General features: G+C 42.9%; 2 protein-coding genes across 3 annotated transcripts in view; both read right to left on the bottom strand.

Moving 5' to 3' along the window:
• Positions 1 to 24,957, bottom strand: part of LOC144521778 (uncharacterized) — a 53,846-nt gene that overhangs the window by 4,279 nt on the left and 24,610 nt on the right. The window contains exon 1 of one of the 2 annotated variants that reach the window (XM_078256384.1): positions 5,539 to 6,287. The exons of the other annotated variant lie outside the window; for it this stretch is intronic. Coding sequence (XP_078112510.1) covers positions 5,539 to 5,716 — 178 coding nt within the window. The 5' untranslated portion in view covers positions 5,717 to 6,287. Of the gene's footprint in view, positions 1 to 5,538; positions 6,288 to 24,957 lie in introns of those variants that run through there. 2 annotated transcript variants of the gene reach the window in all.
• LOC144521777 (uncharacterized) lies at positions 11,120 to 22,453 on the bottom strand. Its single transcript, XM_078256383.1, has 2 exons — positions 22,120 to 22,453; positions 11,120 to 13,399 (listed from the first exon to the last, which is right to left on the bottom strand). Exons 1-2 carry the CDS (start codon positions 22,310 to 22,312, stop codon positions 12,195 to 12,197), a joined length of 1,398 nt encoding a protein of 465 aa, XP_078112509.1. The 5' UTR covers positions 22,313 to 22,453; the 3' UTR covers positions 11,120 to 12,194.

Here is a 24,957-nt window from a genome sequence, read left to right as displayed (position 1 = left end):
CGGTCTGATCAGCCTCAGTCAGGTCGCCAGGACGAGGGTGTCTGTTGCAAGACTCAAAACACCCAGTGACTCCTGGAAACAACACTGATGATATGTCCAGGGTTGTGCATCAGAAGATGTTTTTGTAAACTGAGCCTCTCAGACAAGGAGGTGGGGAAGACCATCCTTCAGCAGCTGCAAGCAGGTCTGGCCAAGATCTACTCAAGCCAGCTACCTGGAAAGTACAAGGTGTGGTGCTTTAGCTTCATCTTGTACCCTAACCTTAAGGGTAACATGGCAGAAGCTGTGTGAGATCACCTCTTCAGCGGTAAGCAGGATGGAAGCCAAAGCCAACTCTTACATCCGGAACTGGCTAGGTCTCACAAGGGGCCTCTCAACATCAAGCCTGTACGGGTGGAACCCCCTGCAGTTACCCTTAACATCAACTATGCTGGAATATAGGCAAGAGAAGGCAAGGCTGGTGATGGAGCTGAGGGACTCTGCAGATGAATCTGTAAGGGAGATGCATGCCCATGTGTAGACAGGGAGGACTTGGAAGGCGGAGGAAGAAGTCCAGAAAGCAGTGGGCAGGCTGCAACACCAGGAGGTTGTGGGCACAGTCCAAACAGGACGGACAGGGTTGGGATGGAACGACCCATCCATCTTGTGGTCCAGAGCCAGCAAAAAGGAGAGGAAGGAACTTGTTATTGCAGAGGTGACAAGGATGGCACAAGAAGAGTACAGGGTCAAAGCTGTGGCTCAGGGGCAACAGGGACAATGGACAGCTAGGAAGGAGTGCTGAGCCGGGGAGTTAGCTGGGCAAACATATGGAAGCTGCCACAAGCCAGTGGCTGGGAACAGAGCAAGCCTGTGACCTCAGTGGGACCACCAACACCTCTCTACAACACATCCTGGCAAGCTGCAAGACAGCTCTGACACAGGGCAGGTTCAGGTGGAGGCACGACCAGGTGGAAACCCAGCAGTGGATCCACTTCCAGAGACAAGGGGAGAGAACAGAAACACCCAGAGGAAGACCAGCACCCTCGCTCTTGTCGGGGACGGAGTGTAAATTTGAGGTCGACCTGGGCAGGCAGCTTCACTTTCCAAGGGAGATCTGCAGCACCACACTGCAACCAGACATGGTGCTCTGGTCAGCAAGGATTAAATCAGCGCTGCTGGTGGAAACAGATTGTGCCATGGGAGGAAGGGGTGGAGGCAGCCCAAGAAAGAAAGGCAGCGAAATATGGAGACCTGGTTGCCGAGTGCAGGGAAGTAGGATGGAGCATGAAAATCTGTCCTGTGGAGATTGGAATGAGCAGTTTTGTGGGGAGCTCAACATTAAACCTGCTTCAAGACCTAAGGCTACGAGGCAAAGAGCTACACAAAACAAGGAGAAGAGGCAGAGAAGGCCAGCTTCTGATTATCACTGAGGAGGCGTGACAAGATCTGAAGAGCTAGTAGCTCCTAAGGGTTAGCTGGGGAGGTCGGGGGGTCAGGACCCCCATATCTAAAGGCTGATTTATGCTTCAGCTTCCAAATCGACGGCGTACCCCCAGCAGACCCCTCTGCGTCGCCGCGAACCCCCCTCTGCCGTAGCTCGACGTGCACCTCCAAAAAAAATCCTTTCTGTCGAGGAGGTGCAGACCGCAAGGACTGTGATTGGTCAACTGGTCCTGTGTGTTGATAGTCGGTGTTTCAAGCAGCCTACTTAGCATGGGACTAGCAACATGCTAGTTCACTGACATAAGCTTCGCAAATAAACTCAGACATATTTTGGTTACAATGACGCGGTTATCAGTTTGTAAAGCGTCTATATGTCAGTAAAGTTTTGAAATTAGCACTTTGCCAGCAAGCAGTACTTTGTGGGAAGTTTGCTTGCTAACATAACATAAACTGGCTGGCAGACACCTCGCAAATAACCTCAGACTTATCATCCCCTAGCGTTATGGCGGTGAAATGCACCGCGATGCTAAGCAACCCCGACGCAGAACTCCGAAAGGGTCACGGCGCTGTAGGAGCGATGGCGTAGCTACGGCGTGACGTTGACGCAGAAGCATAAAACAGCCTTAAGGGTTGTCCCCTCTGGAAATATAAAAACCATGCTGTGTATTGTAAATAACATAATGATGATTATTTAATATATCTGTGTAAGTAGTAAAACAATACAAACCCACAAAAAATGCTTTTTAAGTTGAGAAACATTTTGAGTCCCCCCTCCCCTTGCCTCACAGTGGTTTGGTCCACTACCTGCTTTACGTTACCCACACACAACAAGTCCGGCGGACCACAGGACAGAATGAGAGAACATACCGCTAGTTGAATTCGCTACAGTAACGTTAGTTAACGTTTTTTGAATGTGGTAAGTAGGCTGTTCAAGGCTATTTTATTCACATTAAACATCGGATGAAGTGTTTATTTTCTCAAATATAAATGATGCTGAGTAATTAAAGGTCCCATGGCATGAAAATGTCACTTTATGAGGTTTTTTTAACATTAATATGAGTTCCCCCAGCCTGCCTATGGCCCCCCAGTGGCTAGAAATGGTGATAGGTGTAAACCGAGCCCTGGGTATCCTGCTCTGCCTTTGAGAAAATGAAAGCTCAGATGGGCCGATCTGGAATCTTCCCTTTATGACGTCATAAGGGGAAAGGTTACCTCCCCTTTCTCTGCTTTGCCCGCCCAGAGAATTTGGTCCACCCATGAGAAAGAGAGAGAGACATCATGGCTTGAAAACAAGAAAAGTGGCAGTTGGCCAAGGCCACACCCCCACCCTCCACCTTGCCCCCCCTCTCTCCTCCTCAATAGCATTTAAAGCTACAGACACAGAAATGGCACATCCTAAGGAAAGCTCATTGTGGGACTGGCTCTAGTGGCTGTAATTCTGCAAGGCTGAATTTCAGGAAAGAGACTTCAGATACAGTATTAGGAGACCACTAAGGTCTATATAAAAGAGACTTCAGATACAGTATTAGGGGACCACTAAGGTCTATATAAAGAGACTTCAGATACAGTATTAGGGGACCACTAAGGTCTATATAAAGAGACTTCAGATACAGTATTAGGGGACCACTAAGGCCTATATAAAGAGACTTCAGATACAGTATTAGGGGACCACTAAGGTCTATATAAAAGAGACTTCAGATACAGTATTAGGGGACCACTAAGGCCTATATAAAAGCATCCAAAGAGCACCATGTCATGGGACCTTTAATAAATTAGTCATGACAAAAGAATTATGATTAAGTTGCTGATCAGTGGGTTTGCTGCAGTTAAAGGACAATTCCGGCGCAAAACGAACCTAGGGGTTAATAACAGACGTGTACCCACTCTCATTGTCATTTTCGGGACATGGAAAAACAGTACAGCCCTGTTTATGAGAGGGGAAATCTTCAGACTGTACAAAACACTGCGTCTCTGGGTGTTGCGACGCAACAGGTCTCACTCCGTGCAACACAGAAACTCCTGTTCGGTGGCCATAGCTTCACAATGTCCGCAGGTACACCACCAGTTTCCCAAAGGACGAGGCTCTGTTGCGGCATTGACTACCGGTAGCTCTCTCTCTCTCTCTTTCTCGTAGCCCTTTCACAGAGCTCCCGCAGCTCTTCGTTCAATAAACTGTCTGTACACTTACTATGGTCTCAATGCTTCGGTTAACATTTAGGGACCCTCATTATGCTACCGTTGAAGTTTGGTGATATTTTGAGCCTTTTTAGTGGTATAAATAGCGATTTGTTTTTACTTTCCTAATAACAATTGCTAATCAGCGGTCCGCGCTAGCTTCTTTCAAGCTACAAACACATTAGATTAGCATGAAAACATGTCCCAGAGAGCGACATGTCCATGTCCCGAAAATGACAATGAGAGTGGGTACACATCTGTTATTAACCCCTAGGTTCGTTTTGCGCCAGAACTGTCCTTTAAGTATCTGTCTTCTGTCTCAGGCGAAATCTAATATTTATGTGGAGGACGCAAGATAATTTTGCAATTATAATATGACAGCGTGATGAACCTAACTCATATTTAGACATGTGACTATTGCTTTGTGTTGACTGAGAAGAATGATAAGGGTACGGTCTCCATGCTACACTAGTATTAAGGCTTTCCTCTGTGAACACATATTCTCTACAAGTACAATTTTGGCTGTGTTATTTGTCTCCCCTTCAAAAAATTGCTCTTAAGAAATGTTATGTTTATTGCCCCCCTCCCCCCCAACTGTTAGAAGCGTTATCACTTCATTATCTTAGTTTCTAGATTTCTTCAGTGTCTCTTTTCTATGTCCATATATACGAGGGAGCAAAGCATATATTATGTAAAGAAGGAAACTCGTCCTCTATAAAAACAAATGTAAAAAACGTGAGAAAAAGCAGATAATAGCGGACCGACTGAATGATATATCTAAAAATATACATTTACGAACTACTGCTCTTTACTGAAACCATTCAATGACTCACTTGTCATTTGCAAAAACAAACAGTTGTACACTTTGCATTAAAAGCGAGCAGTGGAAGTTAATATGACTTCTAGGACATTTATATTAAAGCCCATGAGGGAGAGAGGGAGGAACACAGTGAACGAGATATTTATGCATCATATTCTAGCGTTGTAGAGACTGGATCTTCATGGTACATTTCCTGAGTAACATTATCTTCTGCTTACTTTTAAGGCAAAGAGTACAACTGTTAATTTGTGCAAATGATTAGTATCCTAATCCTTGAATGGTATGATTATGACGCTTTTAATTCAGAGCAGTGGTCAGTTAATGTATATTTTTAGGCTACTTACGCAGTCGGTCCGTGATCGTCTGCTACGCTTTCTCTCGCTGTTTCATTACCGCGGCCGTGTTTCTTTTCTTTTTATACAAATAATGTGTTTCACGTCGTCATACTTCCACAAGCAGCTGCTGCCCACTCTGTATAAAGTATGAACAGTGCGTATTCTCCATTTTGGCATGAGTAAATCTGTTATCGACCTCGCGGTCTGTTGAGGAAAGCCGTGGACGCGCATCTATCTGAATTACTTCAGCCTGGCTCGATCTAGTCGCTCCTCCTCAGCCTGACGTGGCCTTCGTGAAACGCACCAAGCCAGGATGCACAAATTAGACTAGGTCAAGCCTCGCTTTATCAGTTATCCTGGATTTATATATTCTGCTTTTGTGAAACAGGCCCCTGGTCACTGCCCCGCAGTAAATACCTACCTGTTAAAAAGCGATAAGTAATCTGAAGTCATTTGTCACGTAAAAACATTTCATGGTTCCAGATTTGCTGCTTCCCCCTTTTAGTAATGTTAATAATTGAAATGTATTAGTATTAAAGTTGCAGTAATTGTGGCATAACACTCACAGGGGACATTTCAATATCTTTTATGACTTAAATCCATTTTCCTGATGATACTTACGCACTTTCACTGAAGTAACAATTTCAATGCAGGACTTTCACTCTGCAACAGCGTATTTTCACCGTGTTTTATTAATACTTTTACTTCAGTAAAGGTTGTGAATGCTTCCTCCTCCACTGGTTTCCCAGCAGATTAAATGTATAATAACAATGAAGCTGTACCAACCTGCTCTGTGTAACCGAAGCTGAGGGTTGAAAACAGCGTCCAGAAGTTTCTGTTGTCGCTCGTTCTCCTCTTTTGAACGACAAAGTTCCTCCTCGTACTCTGCTATCGTTCTTTCAAACAGCCCAAATATCTCTTCAGCAGCCGCAGTTAGTCGCTGGTTCACAAAAGCTCTCAGCATTTGGACTTTAGATATTTCTACTAAATCACAGAAACGTTTCCTTCAGACAGACTCCGTTAAAATCCGTCTGCTCACTTTGAAGTGAGCTGTGTTGCTAGGTTACGTTCGGGTCTATGTACTTCCAGCTAGCAAGCTAACTTCCTTAGCTTCGCAGGACACCAGGAGATAATTCAGACGTTTTTTAAATAAAGGGAACAGCACAGAGTCCATTCAGACAGGTTTATCTGGACACTGTGGGTCCATGAAACATACAGTTTGGTCTCTATCCAATAGTCCCTCCGACCTACTCTGTGTGGCCGAATTCAGTCTCCGTCTATTTCCAGCTAGCACGCTACGCTAACTTCCGTTAGCATTCTTGGCTAACGGAGAGTCTGAGATGTAAACGCCCCGAATATTTACACAAAGTCCACTTGAACAAGTTTATCCAAACAGACGGGCTCCGGTGGTTCACTCCGGTTGTATCTGGTGAGCTACGTGACGGAAAGACCAGGACTCACGCGGGGAAACGGTTTACAACAACAGAGGACCTGGGAAGAAACCTCTTCAACCAGACTCCGCATAGATCAAGTTAGCCCCGGTAAGGACAACTACTTCCGGCACCACTTCAAAATAAAAGTTTGTCAAACTTTTATCATGTCCATATTCCCTTTCAATGTTTTTTCATATAAATTAGAATAGTATTGGATTAATACTGATACCTTAACATGTAAGCAGCGTGATGTTAGTTTAATCTGTATAAATTGTGTTGAAGCACATCTGAATGCAGGAGTTTTACTTTTACAGGTCTCAAACATATCCTAAAGTGAATACTGCAGTATAGGGGACAGAATTACAATGATCCTGTGGCTCCATTTTATCTGAAGAAAAGCTTATTTTGGAGTCTGCATCAGCTTCACAGGCAGGGTGGGTAATGTTGAAAAGCTAGCAAGATATTTCATTCAATCTACTGTGGTCAAAACTAATATCACATGAGATTCTATCTTATTAATATCTGATCAACATAAATTGAATAGAGATTGCAGCTTTGCAGTTACTCTTAGGTTGCTTTCACACCTGCCTCGTTTGGTCCGTTTAAAACAAACCCTGGAGCGTTTCATGGGACAGTCCGGGGGGTTTGGGGAGATGTGAAAGCTCATCTGAACTCTGGATCAAACAAACTCTGGTCTGCTTAAAAAACGGGGGACTCGGTTCGCTTCAGCTCAGTTCACTTCAGGAGAGAATGCAATCTGACCCAAATACAGGAAGTGAACCAACAACAAAGCATTCACTAGCCTGCAGCTTCAACCTTACACACAATTTACGGACTTAGGGCGTTTTCACACCTGTAGTTCGTTTGCTTTGGTCTGAATCAGTTGGTGAGTTAGTAAACTTGGAGCGATTTGCCCTCGGTCGGTTTGGTTTGGTTTGGTTTGGTTTAGTTTGGTTTGGTTTGGTTTGGTTTCGCACCTGGAAAAATCCAAGCGTACCAAAATGCGCCATTACAAATCACGCAAGAACGTCCAGCCCTCTTATTGGACGGATGTATCTGGGGGCGGGAGCAAGAAAGTAAACACAGGAAGAAGGTCCTGTGTTCTGGTCTAGTCGTCAAACCAGCTCATTTCATTTAAATCATCAGACATTGTTTCGCGAGAGACGTCACTACGTCTGCTCTGGTCACCGAGACTTTGCTTTGCTGTACGGTGTCTCCAGTTTTAGCGGCAGCTGGTTTGACCACGCTCACGTCATGCAAGTGACGGACGGCGAGCTTGACAGCAGTCTGTTTCTGTGATAGAAACACTGCAAGCTGCTACAGTTTGCTGCTCTGCTGCATCGCAGATTGCTGAACACACCTGACTACAGGTAACCTGACTCCGCCTGTTGCTAACTTTCCATTGGAGAACTTTTGGGAAGGGGCGAAAATACTGTTAGCTGATTGGATAAACCATCTGTCTATCACCACCTATGTTGGTGATGGACGGGCCAAATCAACCAATCAGATCAACGATGTATCTCTCGGGAGAAGAGCGAAGACATCTTTTCCTCCGAGAAAAGCCTCCAGGGCCGTTTTTTCCTCTTCTTTCAATGAAGGAATACTTTCTAATTCTGATAAAACTTGCGCGATAGCTACGCTCATCTCATCCGTGGAAGCCGCCACGCTGTTTAGACCGAACAGTCGCTTCTCGTTCCGTCACACCTAAACCCGCCTCAAAGCCAACGCTGATTGGTCGGTCGTTTGGCGAACGGCTCCAAATTTTCTCTGTCTCAAGATGCCAGATTGATCTGCGAGTGGAAAACTGGAGCTTAAAAAAAACATACAACTGAGAGTGTCCAGAGGTTGGCAGGTAAACACAAAATAATCCAAAAAGACAGGAAGACCAGGAAGCAAAAACACAAGAGACAACACGACATGAATCACAACACCGAACAGAAGTAATGCTCCCACAAGACGCAAAGGAAAACACAGAGACTAAATACACAGAGTAAATGAGGAAACAAGCAACAGTTGACACTAATTAAAATGCCACAGCCCATACAGTTTTTTTTTAAAATACATACATTAAGAGAATAAATCATTATGCAAGTACTTTTACTTTTAATACTTAAAGTACATTTAAAATCAGGTACTTTTTACTTTTACTTAAGTAGGGTTTTCATTGGTGTACTTTTACTTTTACTAAAGTAAATATATCTCTGGTTATTTGTACTTTTACGTAAGTACTGAGATTCAGTACTTCCTCCACCACTGGATTCAGAGGAGTCTGAAGTCTTGTCATGAGTAGCTGGTTGTAAATGAATGGGAGTCAATGGGACGCTAACGTCGGGTGATGGCCTTGTAGCATCAAAATGGCGCCATAGGAGGTTCGAGCTCTGAAGCGAAGCTTACCCACTTGGTTTTAAAGGGGATCTTCAAAATAAAAGTTCATCTTCTTCTCATGGCTTTCTGGCAGACTAGATGCCTTGCGGCACATTGCTGCCTCTCACAGGTCAGTTTAGGTAATACAGTATTTCCAGGTATCGTTATTTTCAGAAGGGTAATCCTGTCGCAGATATAAAATCCATGACTGCTTCCACTGTCTCAAATTGCTGCTCAGGGGGATTAAGTAAGTCTTTCAATTTCACATTCTGTATGTGACGTAGTGCAGTTTAAAACAGTTCTCTTTTATTTTTTTTATTTTTATTGATAACAATCCAAAAGTACATATTGAACAGTTTGTTTTTGTTTGCGGGTTCATGCTTTGCTAGATCCCATGCAAGTCCACACTTTCCAAGTCTCAGTCTTCTCATTGTTACAGAGTTCGCCCAAGTAGCACTGTTCCGCCTGAAACCTATTTTGAATCTTTAAATAATGACGACCCCTCTTTTGTTGTCCCGCTGCCTTTGCCACACTGCTGTTAATTGTTGTCTTTATGACAGACCGGCATTCAAATATCCCAACACATACTGTTCGATCAATCTTTTAGAGCTTTTTATAACTCAGGCCGAAACTGGACATATGACCCCTCTCCTTGGCCGGGCTTCCTCCACCCACTGTAGTGCCCAACGCAAACGTTACAGCTATTAGCTCTGTTGTATAAACCGGTACCCCCTCTGGTAGTCGTTTGAGCTTTACAATATCAAGTTGTGGAATATAGAAAGCAAAACCCGACTTCCTAGTTTGTAGATCTTGAGATCCATCTGTGTAAATCTGAAGATCTGTCTCTCCCAGTGATTTTTCAGCCTTTGCTTCACCATACCTGGATATACACTACTTGCATGATGTTTTCCAATATAATGAGGTCTATATACCTCTCCTAGACCCAGCTTCCCCACCTTTTTTTCTGATGTTAAACAAGCAAACACTCCTCCTTCAGAACTGCTTTGGCTGGCTGCTCTTCTTTATATGCCCACAATTTGGCAACATATTGCATATCCAGTTCCTTCAAAATAAAGTAACCAAACTATCATCATGTCTCTGTTGTTTCTGCAGCAGAATGCACCTTTGAAGGGTATTATTTCATACAGTTTAGTATATTAGTGGATCATTATTATTAACCTTAACATGTAAGCAGCATTGTGACGTTACCTTAATCCTTGAATCCTGTACTTCTGCTACACAAATCTGTATTTTCATTTTTACTTCTCTCTAATTTTCCTTTTTTTTTTTAACCATTTGATTATTTATTTGGGCTGCAAACAAACGCTTATTTAAATGAATAGTGCTGTATAGGGAACATAAAATACTATGACACGTTTACACAACTTTTTTATGTGTTGATTTTTATTTAAAAGTTACTGTCTCCAGACAAGTACAAATCAGAAAACAGAGTGACTGAAAGAGGATGGGATAATGGACAACAACCTAGAGTTTAGGCAAGAGTGCAGAAAAAAAACCACACAAAAATGGCCAAAAGTAAAAAAAAAAAAAAAAAAAATTGTATATATACACATGATCTAATAAGACATACATTAAATAATTAGGCAAAACACATAAAGGCTGTTCATCTACTTTACCTCTGACCACCTCGTGTTTCATGTTCTAAGAAGCCAGTTCTCCTCCTTTAAACATGACTGAGCCTCTGACGTGGAAGATTACTGGGAGAGAAGGGGACTTTCACAAGCATGTTTAAGGCTTAAAGTGCTCATATTATGCTCATTTTCAGCTTCATAACTGTATTTTAAGGTTGTACCAGAATAGATTTACATGGTTTCATTTTCAAAAAACACCATATTTTTGTTGTACTGCACAGCTCTCTCTCACTGCTGCAGATCCTCTTTTCAGCTGGTCTCTGTTTTAGCTACAGAGTGAGACCTCTTTTCTTCTTCTTCCTGTGTACTATCTTTGATTGCACATGCTCAGTAGCTCAGATGTAGATCATGTCAGCTAGCTAGCTCCATAGACAGTAAAAGAAAGGCTGTTTCTCCAGCTTCAGTCAGTTACAAGGCAGGATTAGCTGGGAGACTTCTTCTAAACGAGGACGCACATGGAAGTAGTTCTTTTGTAGATTATGGTGAACTTGTGTGTTGTAGCAGTGCTTTGCTATTGAGAACGAGGTAGCATGCTAGCATTAGCATGCTAACGCTAATGCTACGAGCTAACGGTTGCGGTTAGCCAGCTCGTTTCGGCTTGTGACATCACAAGCCGTGCAGATGTTGACCAGCTCACCCGGAGACTGAAGGCAGGACACATTCAGAAACCGTATCTCACTCAGAACAGCATGGATGGATTTTTTTCCAAGTGTGTATGAGTGTGGAAGCACCAGACACAAAAGAACACCCCAAATCCCAGAAAAAGTGTTCTTTTCATAATATGGGCACTTTAAGCATGGAATGACTACAGAATAAAAACCTCAGTAGACAAAACATTTCATTAAAACTTGTGTGTGACAAATATGTCCAAATCTAAGCTTTGTCTAGCTCAGGGGATTTAAACACAACACCAAGGGCCACACATGTATAGTTTATTTTATTTCATCAAAAAAGTAAAATATATTTGACTCAATTTTATATATATCTATCTATCTATCTCTCTCTCTATCTATCTATCTAGTCATATAGTCTTCTCACTTACAGTTTGGTCCCCATAAAGTCCTGAAAAAGTGAGTAAATAGTTCCAAAGCCATCCTAGAATTTAGTAAATCCAGCAAAACAATGATTACATTTCCTAAGCAGGCGACCACACAGCTGACTCACAACAAGCTCTTTCACAGCCTGAACATGCAAACTCTCTGCTTCTGGGGGAATTTCTGAGTCTCAAAGTCTGCAGATTTGCCAAATTCTGCTTTGAGTGTTGCGTAATTGCAAGTTGAAAAACAGTTTCCCATGTTTTTGGTTTGGCGCGCAACTAGGTGGGCCAGAATGTATTGTGAACCTAGATTGATATGCGGGCGGGATCAGAATTAGCGAGGGGCCTTGAGTTTGACACGTGCTATATGTTATTACTGACGTCCTGAGCCGGGTGGTACCTGGGTACTTTGGTCTGGAAGCGGTTGTTGACGGGGATGCGGCCCCTGTTGTCCAGCTCGATGCCGACAGAGTCCAGACCCAGGTTCTAGGATTTGGCCTGCGGGCCTTGAGTTTGACACGTGGTCTAGCTGCTTTGTCTGGGATGCAAACTCTGAGTAGCAAACTCAGATTTATATGTATATTTTTAAAAATCACGCATGTAAATTTCCATTAAAAAAAACTGTTGCATCGAGATGCATCGATAATCGGTATCGAATCGTTGGCCTCTGAATCGGAATCGTATCATGAGGTGCGAATCAATTCCCACCCCTATTAAAACCGTAAAAGTTTAATCAATGAATAAATGGAAAACCAAAAAAGGCACACTGGCTAGAAATCAAAATAGAGACAAAGAGAAACAGAATAACAATGATTGTGTAGCTTCGTTTGAGCTGAAAAAGCTTCGTTTAGAGTCTTGTTTCTGCCTTAAATCTGATCAGTGTTGAACCAAGTCTTGCTTTCAGAACTTCACAATGCTGCCGGAGAAGAAATTGTCTCAGCGAGCATCTCTGCAGCTTCATTTCTTTCTGCTGCTCTCACCAACACACTTGTGACTTTTGACATGACTGAGCTGAGAGAATCTTCTATCACAAACTGAACAACTAAATGGTTTCTCCCCCGTGTGGATTCTCATGTGTCTCGTCAAATTGCTTTTGCTACTGAAACTTGTTTTACAAACTGAGCAGTTGAACATTTTCCCTTCTGAATGAAGTTTCATGTGGTTTGTTAAGGCCTTCTTAAGAGAGAATCCTTTATCACAAACTGAACAACTTAATAGTTTCTTCCTTGAGTGGACAGCCAAGTGTCGTTTCAGATTTTTACTTTGTGCAAATCTTTTATCACAAACTGAGCAACTGAATGATTTCTCCCCGGTGTGGGAAGCCAAGTGTCGATTAAGATAATGCTTTTGTGCAAATCTTTTATCACATACTGAACAACTAAATGGTTTCTCCTTAGTGTGGGTAGCCAAGTGTCGTGTCAGATGTTGCTTTAGTGCAAATCTTCTATCACAAACTGAGCAACTAAATGATTTCTCCCCAGTGTGGACAGTTAAGTGCTGTCTCAGACTACAAGTGTGTGAAAATACTTTACTGCAAACTGAGCAACAATGTGTTTTCCCTCCTGTTTGGACTCCAGAGTGTTTCTGCAGATGTTTCTTGTGGCCAAAGCTTCCAGCACATTCAGAGGAGATAACTGATGTGTTTCCAGTATTACATTCCACATCACTTACAGCTACTTCATTGTTTTTCAGAGGGTTTAAACCTGACTGAGGTTCCCTAGTCTCCTCCCAGTCACCACTGTCATCAGTCTGAGATTCAGATTCAGAGGAGTCTGAAGTCTTGTCATGAGTAGCTGGTTGTAATCTGAGTTCCTGGCTATCTGGATCTGAGTTCCTGGCTGGTTCTGGTCCTCCACAGTCCTCTCCATCAGCTTCTGTTCTCTCTGCCTCTCTGTTCTCCTCAGTTTGGCTTTCATGAAGCTGTGAGGACTGAGCTTTCTCTTCATCATCTTCTTCACTCTTCACAGGGACAGAAGTGAACGGGAACTTGATATCAGCCTCCTCCAGCCCTTGAAACTGCTCTCCCTCCTGACTGGTCCAGAGTTCCTCCTGTTCCTCTTTAATGTGTGGGGGGGGCTTTGTGTCCTCCTGGTCCAGACTGGAGCTCCACTCCTGTTGCTCAGGGGGAACGTCTGCTTTAACCACCGACAGCTGCTGGACGTCTGAGGAGAAGAATCAAATACATGCATAGGTTTTATGTTTTTATGTTCATAGCTGTGCTATGCGTTTTACCTGAGGGAAATAACTTCAAGTTCAAGATCACTTTATTTGTCTTGAGGGAATATGTCTCGGACATACAGGCTGCCACATCATACTACATACAATTATAAAGCAGTGAGTATGTAAAGTTTATAGTACAGACAAGTGCAGACATTAAGTCAAATTTAATGTTTTTAAAGACATTTTTAAGACCACCACAAATATAGTTTAAGACCCAAAAACGTTGGAAAGAATATTGAGTCAATAAGATTATTAACTAACTTAATAGCTTATTAATATCCTTTTAGTCCTTGTGCATCCTCAAAATCAAAAAGTATTCAAGTAGCTTCGAAAAGGCAATCTGATTGGTCAACTAGACATGTAGAACGTGCTCAAATCAGCATGACAGCACACCCAGAGCCATTTGAGAACACGTGGCTTATCACTTAAAATATCACTCCACTATCATTTCCATGTCAACATCACAGAATTGATTCAAAAACTATTTTTTAAACATTTGTATTCATGAAAATTAATTTAGGAGCCACAGTGGGACACACAGAAACTCTACCACATATTTATATAAAGTGATTCATCGTTTTAAAACGACTCACGCTCTCAAGTTACTGGAAATGCTTGGATCACATCAGCTGTGCCCCGCTGAAAACGGCGCTATGTTAAGAATAGCTCCACATGGCGGTTGGGTGGATGAGCTGAAGGGGGGGGGGGTCGACTCTGAGGGGGGATGTGCGCCAGGAACGACCTCCCTGCCACCACACCTCCGCAGCCCTCCTCCTCCCCTGTGACTGCCCGGGCCGGCTCCACTCTGCACACCTCACTTTTTAATGCTCCTCACGCTAGATGTCTAACATTCACACTCCCATTCAAGAAAACAACAACCAAATCAACTATGAATAGGGCCCGAAGAGGCCCTGCGCAGTCGCGCCCACCTCTTTAAAGTGCCCATATTATGAAAAAAAATCCCTTTTTCTGGGATTTGGGGAGTTATTTTGTGTCTCTGGTGCTTCCACACACATACAAACTTTGAAAAAAAACCCATCCATGCTGTTCTGAGTGAGATATGGTTTCTGAATGTGTCCTGCCTTCAGTCTCCGGGTGAGCTGGTCAACATCTGCACAGCTTTCTACGTCACTAGCCGAGACGAGGGGCCTAGGGGGCTAACCGTTAGCATGCTAGCTCGTTCTCAATGGCAAAACACTGCTACAACACACACTAGTTCACCCTAATCTACAAAATAAATTGTATAGAACTACTTCCATGTCTCTGTTCTGCAGGTATTCCACACAAAGTTGGAAGTGCGCCCTCGTTTAGAAGAAGTCTCCCTCATATATAATCCTGCCTTGTTGGAGTTGGAGAAATAGCTAGCTAGCTCATGTAGTCCTTACCTAGCTACTAAGCATGTAGTCATTACCTAGCTACTGAGCATGTAGTCCTTACCTAGCTACTGAGCATGTAGTCCTTACCTAGCTACTGAGCATGTAGTCCTTACCTAGCTACTGAGCATGTAGTCCTTACCTAGCTACTGAGCATGTAGTCCTTACCTAGCTACTGAGCATGTGCGACTGACAACAAAGATGTTACAGCAGTGAGAGGTCTCACTCTGTAGCTAAAACAGAGGCCTGAACACAGGGTGAAAAGAGGAGCTGCAGCAATGTGCATAATATGACCACTTTAATGCATCACATATTAGAGGAGGCACATAATCAGTCCATAGGAAGGGCGAGGGCGGTGCTTGAGGGGAGACCTGAATAAGTTCTCCCTTCTGCTCCGCACCTCTTTTAAAGTACCTAGACGTTAGAAGGCACACATATCACGGGGAGGGTGGGGTGGTATGTCGGTTGGATAACAACTGTTGTCTTGGGGACGGCGGGAGTGGGGTGGTTCTGGCATCATGCCCCCCACTCCTCCCCTCTCGGAAACCCGGAAGAGATATGTTTTAAGTCTGTTTTTAATGTCAGTAATTGAGTCACAGTGTCTGATGTAATCTGGCAGTAAATTCCACAGCTTGGGGACGGTGAAGCTGAAAGCCCTCTCTCCCAGGGTGCTGAGGTTCACACTAGGGACAAACAGTAGGCCTGTTGAGGAGGATCTCAGTGAGCGGGCAGGGGTGTAAACGTCCAGTAGGTCAGTGAGGTAGGTGGGGACAAAGAAAGGGGAGGCTAAGAAAATACACACTGCTGGGTGTTAGATTATTTTAAAGTGGCTTTTTTGTTCTAAAAAGCCTTTTAAAATGTCAATGACGTCATACACATATATACGGCCATAGATACCGCTTTACGGCAAGCTCTGAGTCGCTTCCTTTGTTCTCTCGAGGCATCGACAACACAGCTGACAGGTTAGACTCTCTCTGTTAATACAACACAGCTGACAGGTTAGTCTCTCTCTGTTAATACAACACAGCTGACAGGTTAGACTCTCTCTGTTAATACAACACAGCTGACAGGTTAGTCTCTCTGTTAATACAACACAGCTGACAGGTTAGTCTTCTCTGTTAATACAACACAGCTGACAGGTTAGACTCTCTCTGTTAATACAACACGGCTGACAGGTTAGTCTCTCTCTGTTAATACAACACAGCTGACAGGTTAGACTCTCTCTGTTAATACAACACAGCTGACAGGTTAGTCTCTCTGTTAATACAACACAGCTGACAGGTTAGTCTCTCTCTGTTAATACAACACAGCTGACAGGTTAGTCTCTCTGTTAATACAACACAGCTGACAGGTTAGACTCTCTCTGTTAATACAACACAGCTGACAGGTTAGTCTCTCTGTTAATACAACACAGCTGACAGGTTAGTCTCTCTGTTAATACAACACAGCTGACAGGTTAGTCTCTCTCTGTTAATACAACACAGCTGACAGGTTAGTCTCTCTGTTAATACAACACAGCTGACAGGTTAGACTCTCTCTGTTAATACAACACAGCTGACAGGTTAGTCTCTCTGTTAATACAACACAGCTGACAGGTTAGTCTCTCTCTGTTAATACAACACAGCTGACAGGTTAGACTCTCCCTGTTAATACAACACAGCTGACAGGTTAGACTCTCTCTGTTAATACAACACAGCTGACAGGTTAGACTCTCTCTGTTAATACACATGCTAGAAAGAGGTTTGCTAATGTTTTAAAAACCACCAAATATTCACTCTGACATTCTGGTTCTGCTTTGGATGCCGTCAAGCGGGATCTCTGGTCGTAATCAGTCCTTCACTGACCAATCAGCATTCATTAGCAGAATGCTAGCGTGTTATGGGCAACAACGACTCAACCTGTAAGAAATCAAAAGGACACAAGTACTCGTTCATTCAACTTTTGACCTATAATCCATGTTGAACTTGCAAAAACTACAATCAAATCTGAGATTTCTCAACGAAAATCAGGCGAAAGAGACAAATGTAGCCGTCTAGCTCCATAGAGTCCCATTCATTTAGCCGTCTAGCTCCATGGAGTCCCATTCATTTAGCATCTAGCTCCATAGAGTCCCATTCATTTAGCCATCTAGCTCCATAGAGTCCCATTCATTTAGCCATCTAGCTCCATAGAGTCCCATTTATTTAGCATCTAGCTCCATAGAGTCCCATTCATTTAGCCGTCTAGCTCCATAGAGTCCCATTTATTTAACCGTCTAGCTCCATAGAGTCCCATTCATTTAGCCATCTAGCTCCATAGAGTCCCATTCATTTAGCCATCTAGCTCCATAGAGTCCCATTCATTTAGCCGTCTAGCTCCATGGAGTCCCATTCATTTAGCATCTAGCTCCATAGAGTCCCATTCATTTAGCCGTCTAGCTCCATAGAGTCCCATTCATTTAGCCATCTAGCTCCATAGAGTCCCATTCATTTAGCACTGGACCGCGATCACCCCCAGTGGAGCTCTGGTGGAAATGCAACCAGATTCAGTACAATGGGGCTGAATAGGGAGTGGAACGGCTTTCCGTAGACCAACTTTGGTGGGGGTATAATTGTGTAGGGCCTTGTATGCCAGGAGCAGGGGCCTCATGTATAAAAGACTGCGCAGCTTTCATACCAGAAGATGGCGCATGGCCAAAACTTGAAAAGAACCTACACACAGAAATATTCACATGTATAAAACCGGGAGTATGCCAGGTCCTGCACCTTTCCTTTATACATCACAATCAACGTGAAATTGAGGGCACATGAACGAGTGACCGACCCCGCCTTGCCTCCTCCCATGAATGAATATGGAAATTATTATAAATGCGCCCCCGACTTCATTCTTTGTCCAATCACAACGGGTTATAAACTTCACCGACTGAGGCTGAGGTGCCGATCGCGGAGGTGATCGGCACCTCAGTCTCAGTCTGTTTGGAGGTTTGTCATCTTGGATAAGCAATAAAAGAAAATGCCCAGAGTGGCAAATGGTGACCGGGCGGTGAATGCACCGAACCATGGCAGAAATAAAAAGAATAAAAAAGTCTAATGTTGAAATGGAAATCAAGAGAATAGCAGCACCACACCAGTTACAGAACAACATCTCAGTGTCAGTCCAAATTACACACAATCAGCAGTTTTGAACTAACTGATGTAATGTCATTTATTTTATTTATACAGTGTTAGTACGCTCAGTGAAACTGAGTCCAGCGCGAGGGAGACCCGACTCAGAGGAGGAGAGGTTAGTGAGGCCGCAGATCCGCTGCTTGTGGGACTGGCTCTAGTGGCAGTAATTCTGCACCAAGGCTGAATTTAGGGAAAGAGACTTCAGATACAGTATTAGGGGACCACTAAGGTCTATATAAAAGAGACTTCAGATACAGTATTAGGGGACCACTAAGGTCTATATAAAAGAGACTTCAGATACAGTATTAGGGGACCACTAAGGTCTATATAAAAGAGACTTCAGATACAGTATTAGGGGGACCACTAAGGTCTATATAAAAGAGACTTCAGATACAGTATTAGGGGGACCACTAAGGCCTATATAAAAGAGACTTCAGATACAGTATTAGGGAGACCACTAAGGTCTATATAAAAGAGACTTCAGATACAGTATTAGGGGACCACTAAGGCCTATATAAAAGAGACTTCAGATACAGTATTAGGGGACCACTAAGGCCTATATAAAAGAGACTTCAGATACAGTATTAGGGGACCACTAAGGCCTATATAAAAGAGACTTCAGATACAGTATTAGGGGACCACTAAGGCCTATATAAAAGAGACTTCAGATACAGTATTAGGGGACCACTAAGGTCTATATAAAAGCATCCAAAGAGCACCATGTCATGGGACCTTTAAGACAGTCAAGACGGCCCAGTGTTTGGTGGACCGGGTACACCTTGTTCACTTAATAGCCTACAAATCATCTACGGGATCAATTACACATCACATGAGTTTGCCCCCCCGACACAGCGTTTGTTCCTGGGGAGATGGATCCGTGCTTCCCGCCTCCTGTAGCCATGGATGTCTGAGCCTCAGCAACTACAGACTCACAGACACTACTGCATTTTTCCGTGCCGATCTTTTTGTTGCACAGTGAGTACGATATTTCATCTCTGGGAAATACAGAGGATGACTGGAAGTGGATTTATCATTCATTTCCCGTCCTCATGTTCAACAGAGGTTAAGTAGCCTGCGAAGTAAACAGTTAATAGTGCCTAAAATGCTGGTATCGGTATCGGGAAGTACTGGAGTTAATGCACCGATCCGATACCACGTAATAAAGCCCGTAAAAAAATCTACGTTAAAGTACTTTATTTATGTTCTTTCTCCGTTATAACTGACTGTTAAACTGCAGAATAAAAGAAGAAGTTCTGGGGCGTTCATTGTTTGTGTTTGTTCATGTTTCACAAAGAGTTTAACCTGAGCCAGACAGACAACAAAGATAGAAATAATATCACATCCATACAGAGATAGTAGTATACAGCTGTTATACATCATATCATCTATACAGAGATAGTAGTATACAGCTGTTATACATCATATCATCCATACAGGGATAGTAGTATACAGCTGTTATACATCATGTCATCTATACAGAGATAGTAGTATACAGCTGTTATACATCATATCATCCATACAGAGATAGTAGTATACAGCTGTTATACATCATATCATCCATACAGGGATAGTAGTATACAGCTGTTATACATCATATCATCCATACAGGGATAGTAGTATACAGCTGTTATACATCATATCATCCATACAGAGATAGTAGTATACAGCTGTTATACATCATGTCATCTATACAGAGATAGTAGTATACAGCTGTTATACATCATATCATCCATACAGGGATAGTAGTATACAGCTGTTATACATCATATCATCCATACAGGGATAGTAGTATACAGCTGTTATACATCATATCATCCATACAGAGATAGTAGTATACAGCTGTTATACATAATGTCATCTATACAGAGATAGTAGTATACAGCTGTTAAAACATAATAAAATATATGACGCACTGGTATCAGATCAGTACTCGGCATCGGCAGATACGCAAGTTCAGGTATGAGAATCGGTATCGGGAAGCAAAAAATGGTATCGGACCATCTCTAGATTCCAGGCAAGATGAAATTACAGTAGTCAAGGCGGGATGTCACATACGCATTGACAAGGACTTCTGCACTCTGCTGGGTGAGCGCTGGGCGAAGCCGTGCAATGTTCCTTAGATGGAAAAAGACACTTTGAGACAGACTGGTTATGTGTGCAGTAAATGAGAGTGTATTGTCCAGATAAATACCCCTCCTACCAAGCTCCACCCCACTACTTTTTTTCTAGGCCTGGCAAACTTGATTCCTTTTAAGGATTCGGGTTATTCTGAGTCACTCATTAAAACTGATCCGGGTTGTGCGAGTGACTTGAGTCAGTATTGGTAAATCGCCAAGGAAACTCAGTCCTACTCGCCATCTCATGCTGCTGCTCACAGGAGAGCCATTTAGTCACGGGAAAGAAAGCATTTTGAGCCAGACTGTTTATATATATTGTCTTAAGTTAGTGTAGCCTAAGCAATATATAGGCTTTCAATGTAGACATAGACACAGGAACGGAGAAATGCCCGCAGTGAATACATTATTATTATTATTTTTTAAATCGATCAACCTAATTTTGATATGCTACATCTATACACCAAACCTATAACACAGGGGTGTCAAACTCCGTTTCCCAGAGGGCCACACTGGAAAATGAGAATCACATCCAGGGCCAGACATGTAGAGATTATAGACGTGTTTATTTAAGAGAAAAAGTCAAATATCTTGACTGTATTATTGCATGACTCATGTACTGTAGTCTTCTCACTTACATTTTGGGTCTCATAAAGCCCCAAAAAAGTGTGGCAAAAAAGTTCCTCAGCCAGCGACAAATATGTTGAAAAAAAGCGCCAAAAAAGTTGGAAAAAGGCCAAAAAAAAGTGTCAAAATTATCTGAAAAAGTGATAAAAACATCAGAAAGTGCCAAAAACATTGTAAAAAGCGCCAAAAACTTCTGAAAAAGTGGCAAAACATTGAGTAATGCGTCAAAACCGTTAAAACAAAGTGCCTAAAGCATTGAAAAAAAGCACATAAACCACCGGAAAAGGCGCCAAAAATGCAGAAAAAAAAGCTACAAAAATGGAAAAAAAATAAATAAATAAAAAGCACCAAAAACTTTGGAAAAAGCGACAAAAACTAGGTGGGCCTAAATTTATTATGAACCTAAATTGAAATGCGGGCCGGATCAAAACGATTATAACGTTGGCAACAGGGGAAAACGGCTGCTCTTGTGTGAAGTAAACGCAACATCAACTTCCTGCTAAGATATATGGGACTTTTCGCAACGAAAATGCGGGGATTATGAAATCCCCCCCAAAGAGAAGAAAGAAACATAAATATGGAAGGACTGGTTAATGATACTAGAGACTCGTGACTCATGAGTTCATTTAAAGACACGGGTGACAGATCAGAGTGAGTCACTCAAACAGGTTTACTTCCTTCTGGTGAGCCTCACCTAATCAAACATACTCAAAGCTTCATACCCACCCCCTCTCATATCTATAACACAGTACCACAACATGTCATACTATAATCACAAAAACACTCCTCATACACACACACACACACACACACACACACACACACACACACACACACACACACACACGCCCTATCCCACCCGCATTGTAAACTGTCCCCTGTAGCGTTTAGTCAAATACTGTCCTTTATATGTTTAATGTTCTTTGTGTTCACAAGCTCTGTTAGCTCTAATACTTCAGGTACATCCGCAAGGATATGGGAAATTACTAAACTGTTTGTCACTGACTGTTGCCTAACGTTACCACTTCCACCTGCCTTTAAACGGTACACAACCGGAACAGGTGTTGCACCGAAATCTGTGACCTGTCGTGATCTGTGTCCCTCCTGTTAAAAGCGTAGCGCCCCCCTCCGTGGTTAAGGTTTGGGGACAAGGGTTTGGTTCAGGTTGAGGTAGGGGGACACCGATCTCGATGGGTCACAGATTTCGGTGTAACACCGGGCACAGGTCGGTGTTGTGAGCGGCCAGTGCCGCCGGGGGAGGCGGTTTATGCCGCTGTACCACCTTTTCTATCTCGGCGCTATTGAATGATTGAGGAGACAGAAGCCCTGAAAGTTGACCCATATCGGTCTGATGTCAGTATAACCAGAGTGTGAACAGAGAGAAGAAGTAAAGGTAACCAACCTGCTCTGTGTAACCGAAGCTGAGGGTTGAAAACAGCGTCCAGAAGTTTCTGTTGTCGCTCGTTCTCCTTTTTTGAACGACAAAGTTCCTCCTCGTACTCTGCTATCGTTCTTTCAAACAGCCCAAATATCTCTTCAGCAGCCGCAGTTAGTCGCTGCTCCACCAACGCTCTCAGCATTTGGACTTTAGTCATTTTCACACAATGACAGAAACTTTTCCTCCGAACAAACTCACGTCAAAAACACCGTTTGCTCTCCTTCAAACTGTGTTGCTAACCAGCTAGCATGCTAAGCTAGCGTCAATAGCTTTGTAACTACCGGGAGATGAGTCAGAGGTAAAACATTCAGAGCAAAGGTGAGCAGCCAGGGGCGGAGCTAGACTCTCAGTACGGTGGGGGGCGGAGCTTCATCATGAGGCTCTCTGCTACCAAGTCATTTTAAAATTAAAACCGTTAAATAAAAATATCTGATGAATGCATATGTTATGATGTGTCACTTGTTGAGCCAAGTAAGCCTATATGTCAAATAAAACACAAAGAAAAGCCAAATGTTTTGACAAGTTTGTATTGACAAACAAACAAAGAAAGCAGTTTGCCAGTCAAGTAAAAAATGTTTTCAGCACCACGGACAGCGACAGCTGATGGACAGCGATGGTGCTGAACAGGCCAAGTGAGCTCAATCAGTGCCACACGTGGCACTATTATACGTTTTGAACACGTTTGTTTACAACTCCATAGGTAGGCTAAATGTACTGCATGAAAACTGGGATGAAAACTTTGAGTAAAACAGATTTATAACTAAAATATTATTATTTTTCCATTTTGTTGTCTGCTTAACGATCCTCCAGAACAAACACATCTAACTAAACTATATACACATCATGGTCCCTTATTAAATCATCCTCCTCTCCTTCATGGTGTCAAATCTGCCATCCACTTTGTCCTTATGTCGATATGTACGTCCCGCTCCGCACACAGCCATCACATCAATTCAGTTACATTTTATTTATAGTGTCAAATCATAACAGGATTTATCTCAGGACACTTTACAGACAGAGTAGGTCTAGACCACACTCTATAATTTACAAGGAACCAACAATTCCAGTGATTCCCCCAAGAGCGAGCATGAATGCGTAAGTGCGACAGTGTCGAGGAAAAACTCCCTTTTAGGAAGAAACCTGGGACAGACCCAGACTCTTGGTGGGCGGTGTCTGACGATGCCGGTTGGGGGTGTGATGAACTCAGAGTGAGGAGACGGCTCTGTCGCCGAAACTACTTTGCTAAAGGGTCTAATTATATTTTTAGACTCTTATGACAAATTGAAGCCTTTTTGCATCTACATAAAGTGTGTAGTGCTGTCAAACGATTAAAATAGTTAACTCGCAATTAATCGCACATTGTTATCTATTCTTAATGTCCCTAGATTTCTTTTTGTCACATTATTTTTTCTCATTTAAATGATCTTATCAACATGGAAAAGTGGATCGGCTTGCTTTGTGCAAATGTTTTTTTTTTATTTACTGAAAACAACATTGGCATATACTATAGTGTTCAATTTCACACTAACATTCTCACTTGGTGCAAATAATCTCTCACACAATGTAACAGCTTGACGAGGGGGCGGAGAATTCTCATCAGCTGTGAGCTTGGCCATCAGCTGTGTTCTTGGCCATCAGCCGTGTTCTTGACCATCAGCTGTGTGTTTAGCAATCAGCGGTGTGCTTGACCATCAGCTGTGTGCTTGGCCATCAGCTGTATTCTTGGCCATCAGCCGTGTTCTTGACCATCAGCTGTGTTCTTGGCCATCAGCCGTGTTCTTGACCATCAGCTGTGTTCTTGGCCATCAGCCGTGTTCTTGGCCATCAGCTGTGTTCTTGGCCATCAGCCGTGTTCTTGACCATCAGCTGTGTGTTTAGCAATCAGCGGTGTGCTTGACCATCAGCTGTGTGCTTGACCATCAGCTGTGTGCTTGACCATCAGCGGTGTGCTTGACCATCAGCCGTGTGCTTGACCATCAGCTGTGTGCTTGACCATCAGCTGTGTGCTTGACCATCAGCGGTGTGCTTGACCATCAGCCGTGTGCTTGGTCATCAGCTGTGTGCTTGACCATCAGCCGTGTTCTTGACCATCAGCCGTGTTCTTGACCATCAGCTGTGTGCTTGGCCATCAGCTGTGTGTTTGGCCATCAGCTGTGTGCTCGGCCATCAGCTGTGTGCTTGGCCATCAGCTGTGTGCTTGGCCATCAAGTGGTATTTCAGACTGGACGTGCTGCGATGATAGCTCAGTTCACAACGACCAAACACACAGATCACTTTGGTCTTGTCAATGGAACCATTTTGGCAACTTTTTAAAGTAAACTTTCCATTCAGAATCTTATTGGCGTCCATTTCGGCGTCTCACGCTCGCCATCCACTCAAAACGTAACGTTAGCCTACTACTCTTTGGCCGGCTCGCGAGCCCACTAATCCCTTTTATATTTTTTATTTTGTTTTCTTTTTTGTTGTTAAATTCTGATTGTTTGTGTTTTATTTTATGGTTTTAAATGTTTTTGTCTTGCAACATTGTTGATTGTTCGAGAGAAATAAATAAATGAAATTAAATTTGCATGTGAGCACATGAAACTAAACTTTAGGTTTATATATATATATATATATATATATATATATATATATATATTAGGGCTGTCAAAATAACGCGTTCATTTTGATTAATTAATCTGAGAAAAAATGTGTTAAAAAAATTAACGCAGATTAATCCATTCCATATTGACGTTTGCATACAGACGGAAATCTGGTGCCACTGATATGTCTGCTCTTCTCTCGCTGCTCTGAAACAGACGT

This window comes from Sander vitreus, chromosome 8 (assembly GCF_031162955.1).
Source record: "Sander vitreus isolate 19-12246 chromosome 8, sanVit1, whole genome shotgun sequence".
In the NCBI taxonomy this organism is placed as follows: Eukaryota; Metazoa; Chordata; class Actinopteri; order Perciformes; family Percidae; genus Sander; species Sander vitreus.
The sequence above is the reverse complement of the archived record's forward strand: the minus strand, read 5'-3'. Positions and strand labels throughout refer to the sequence as shown.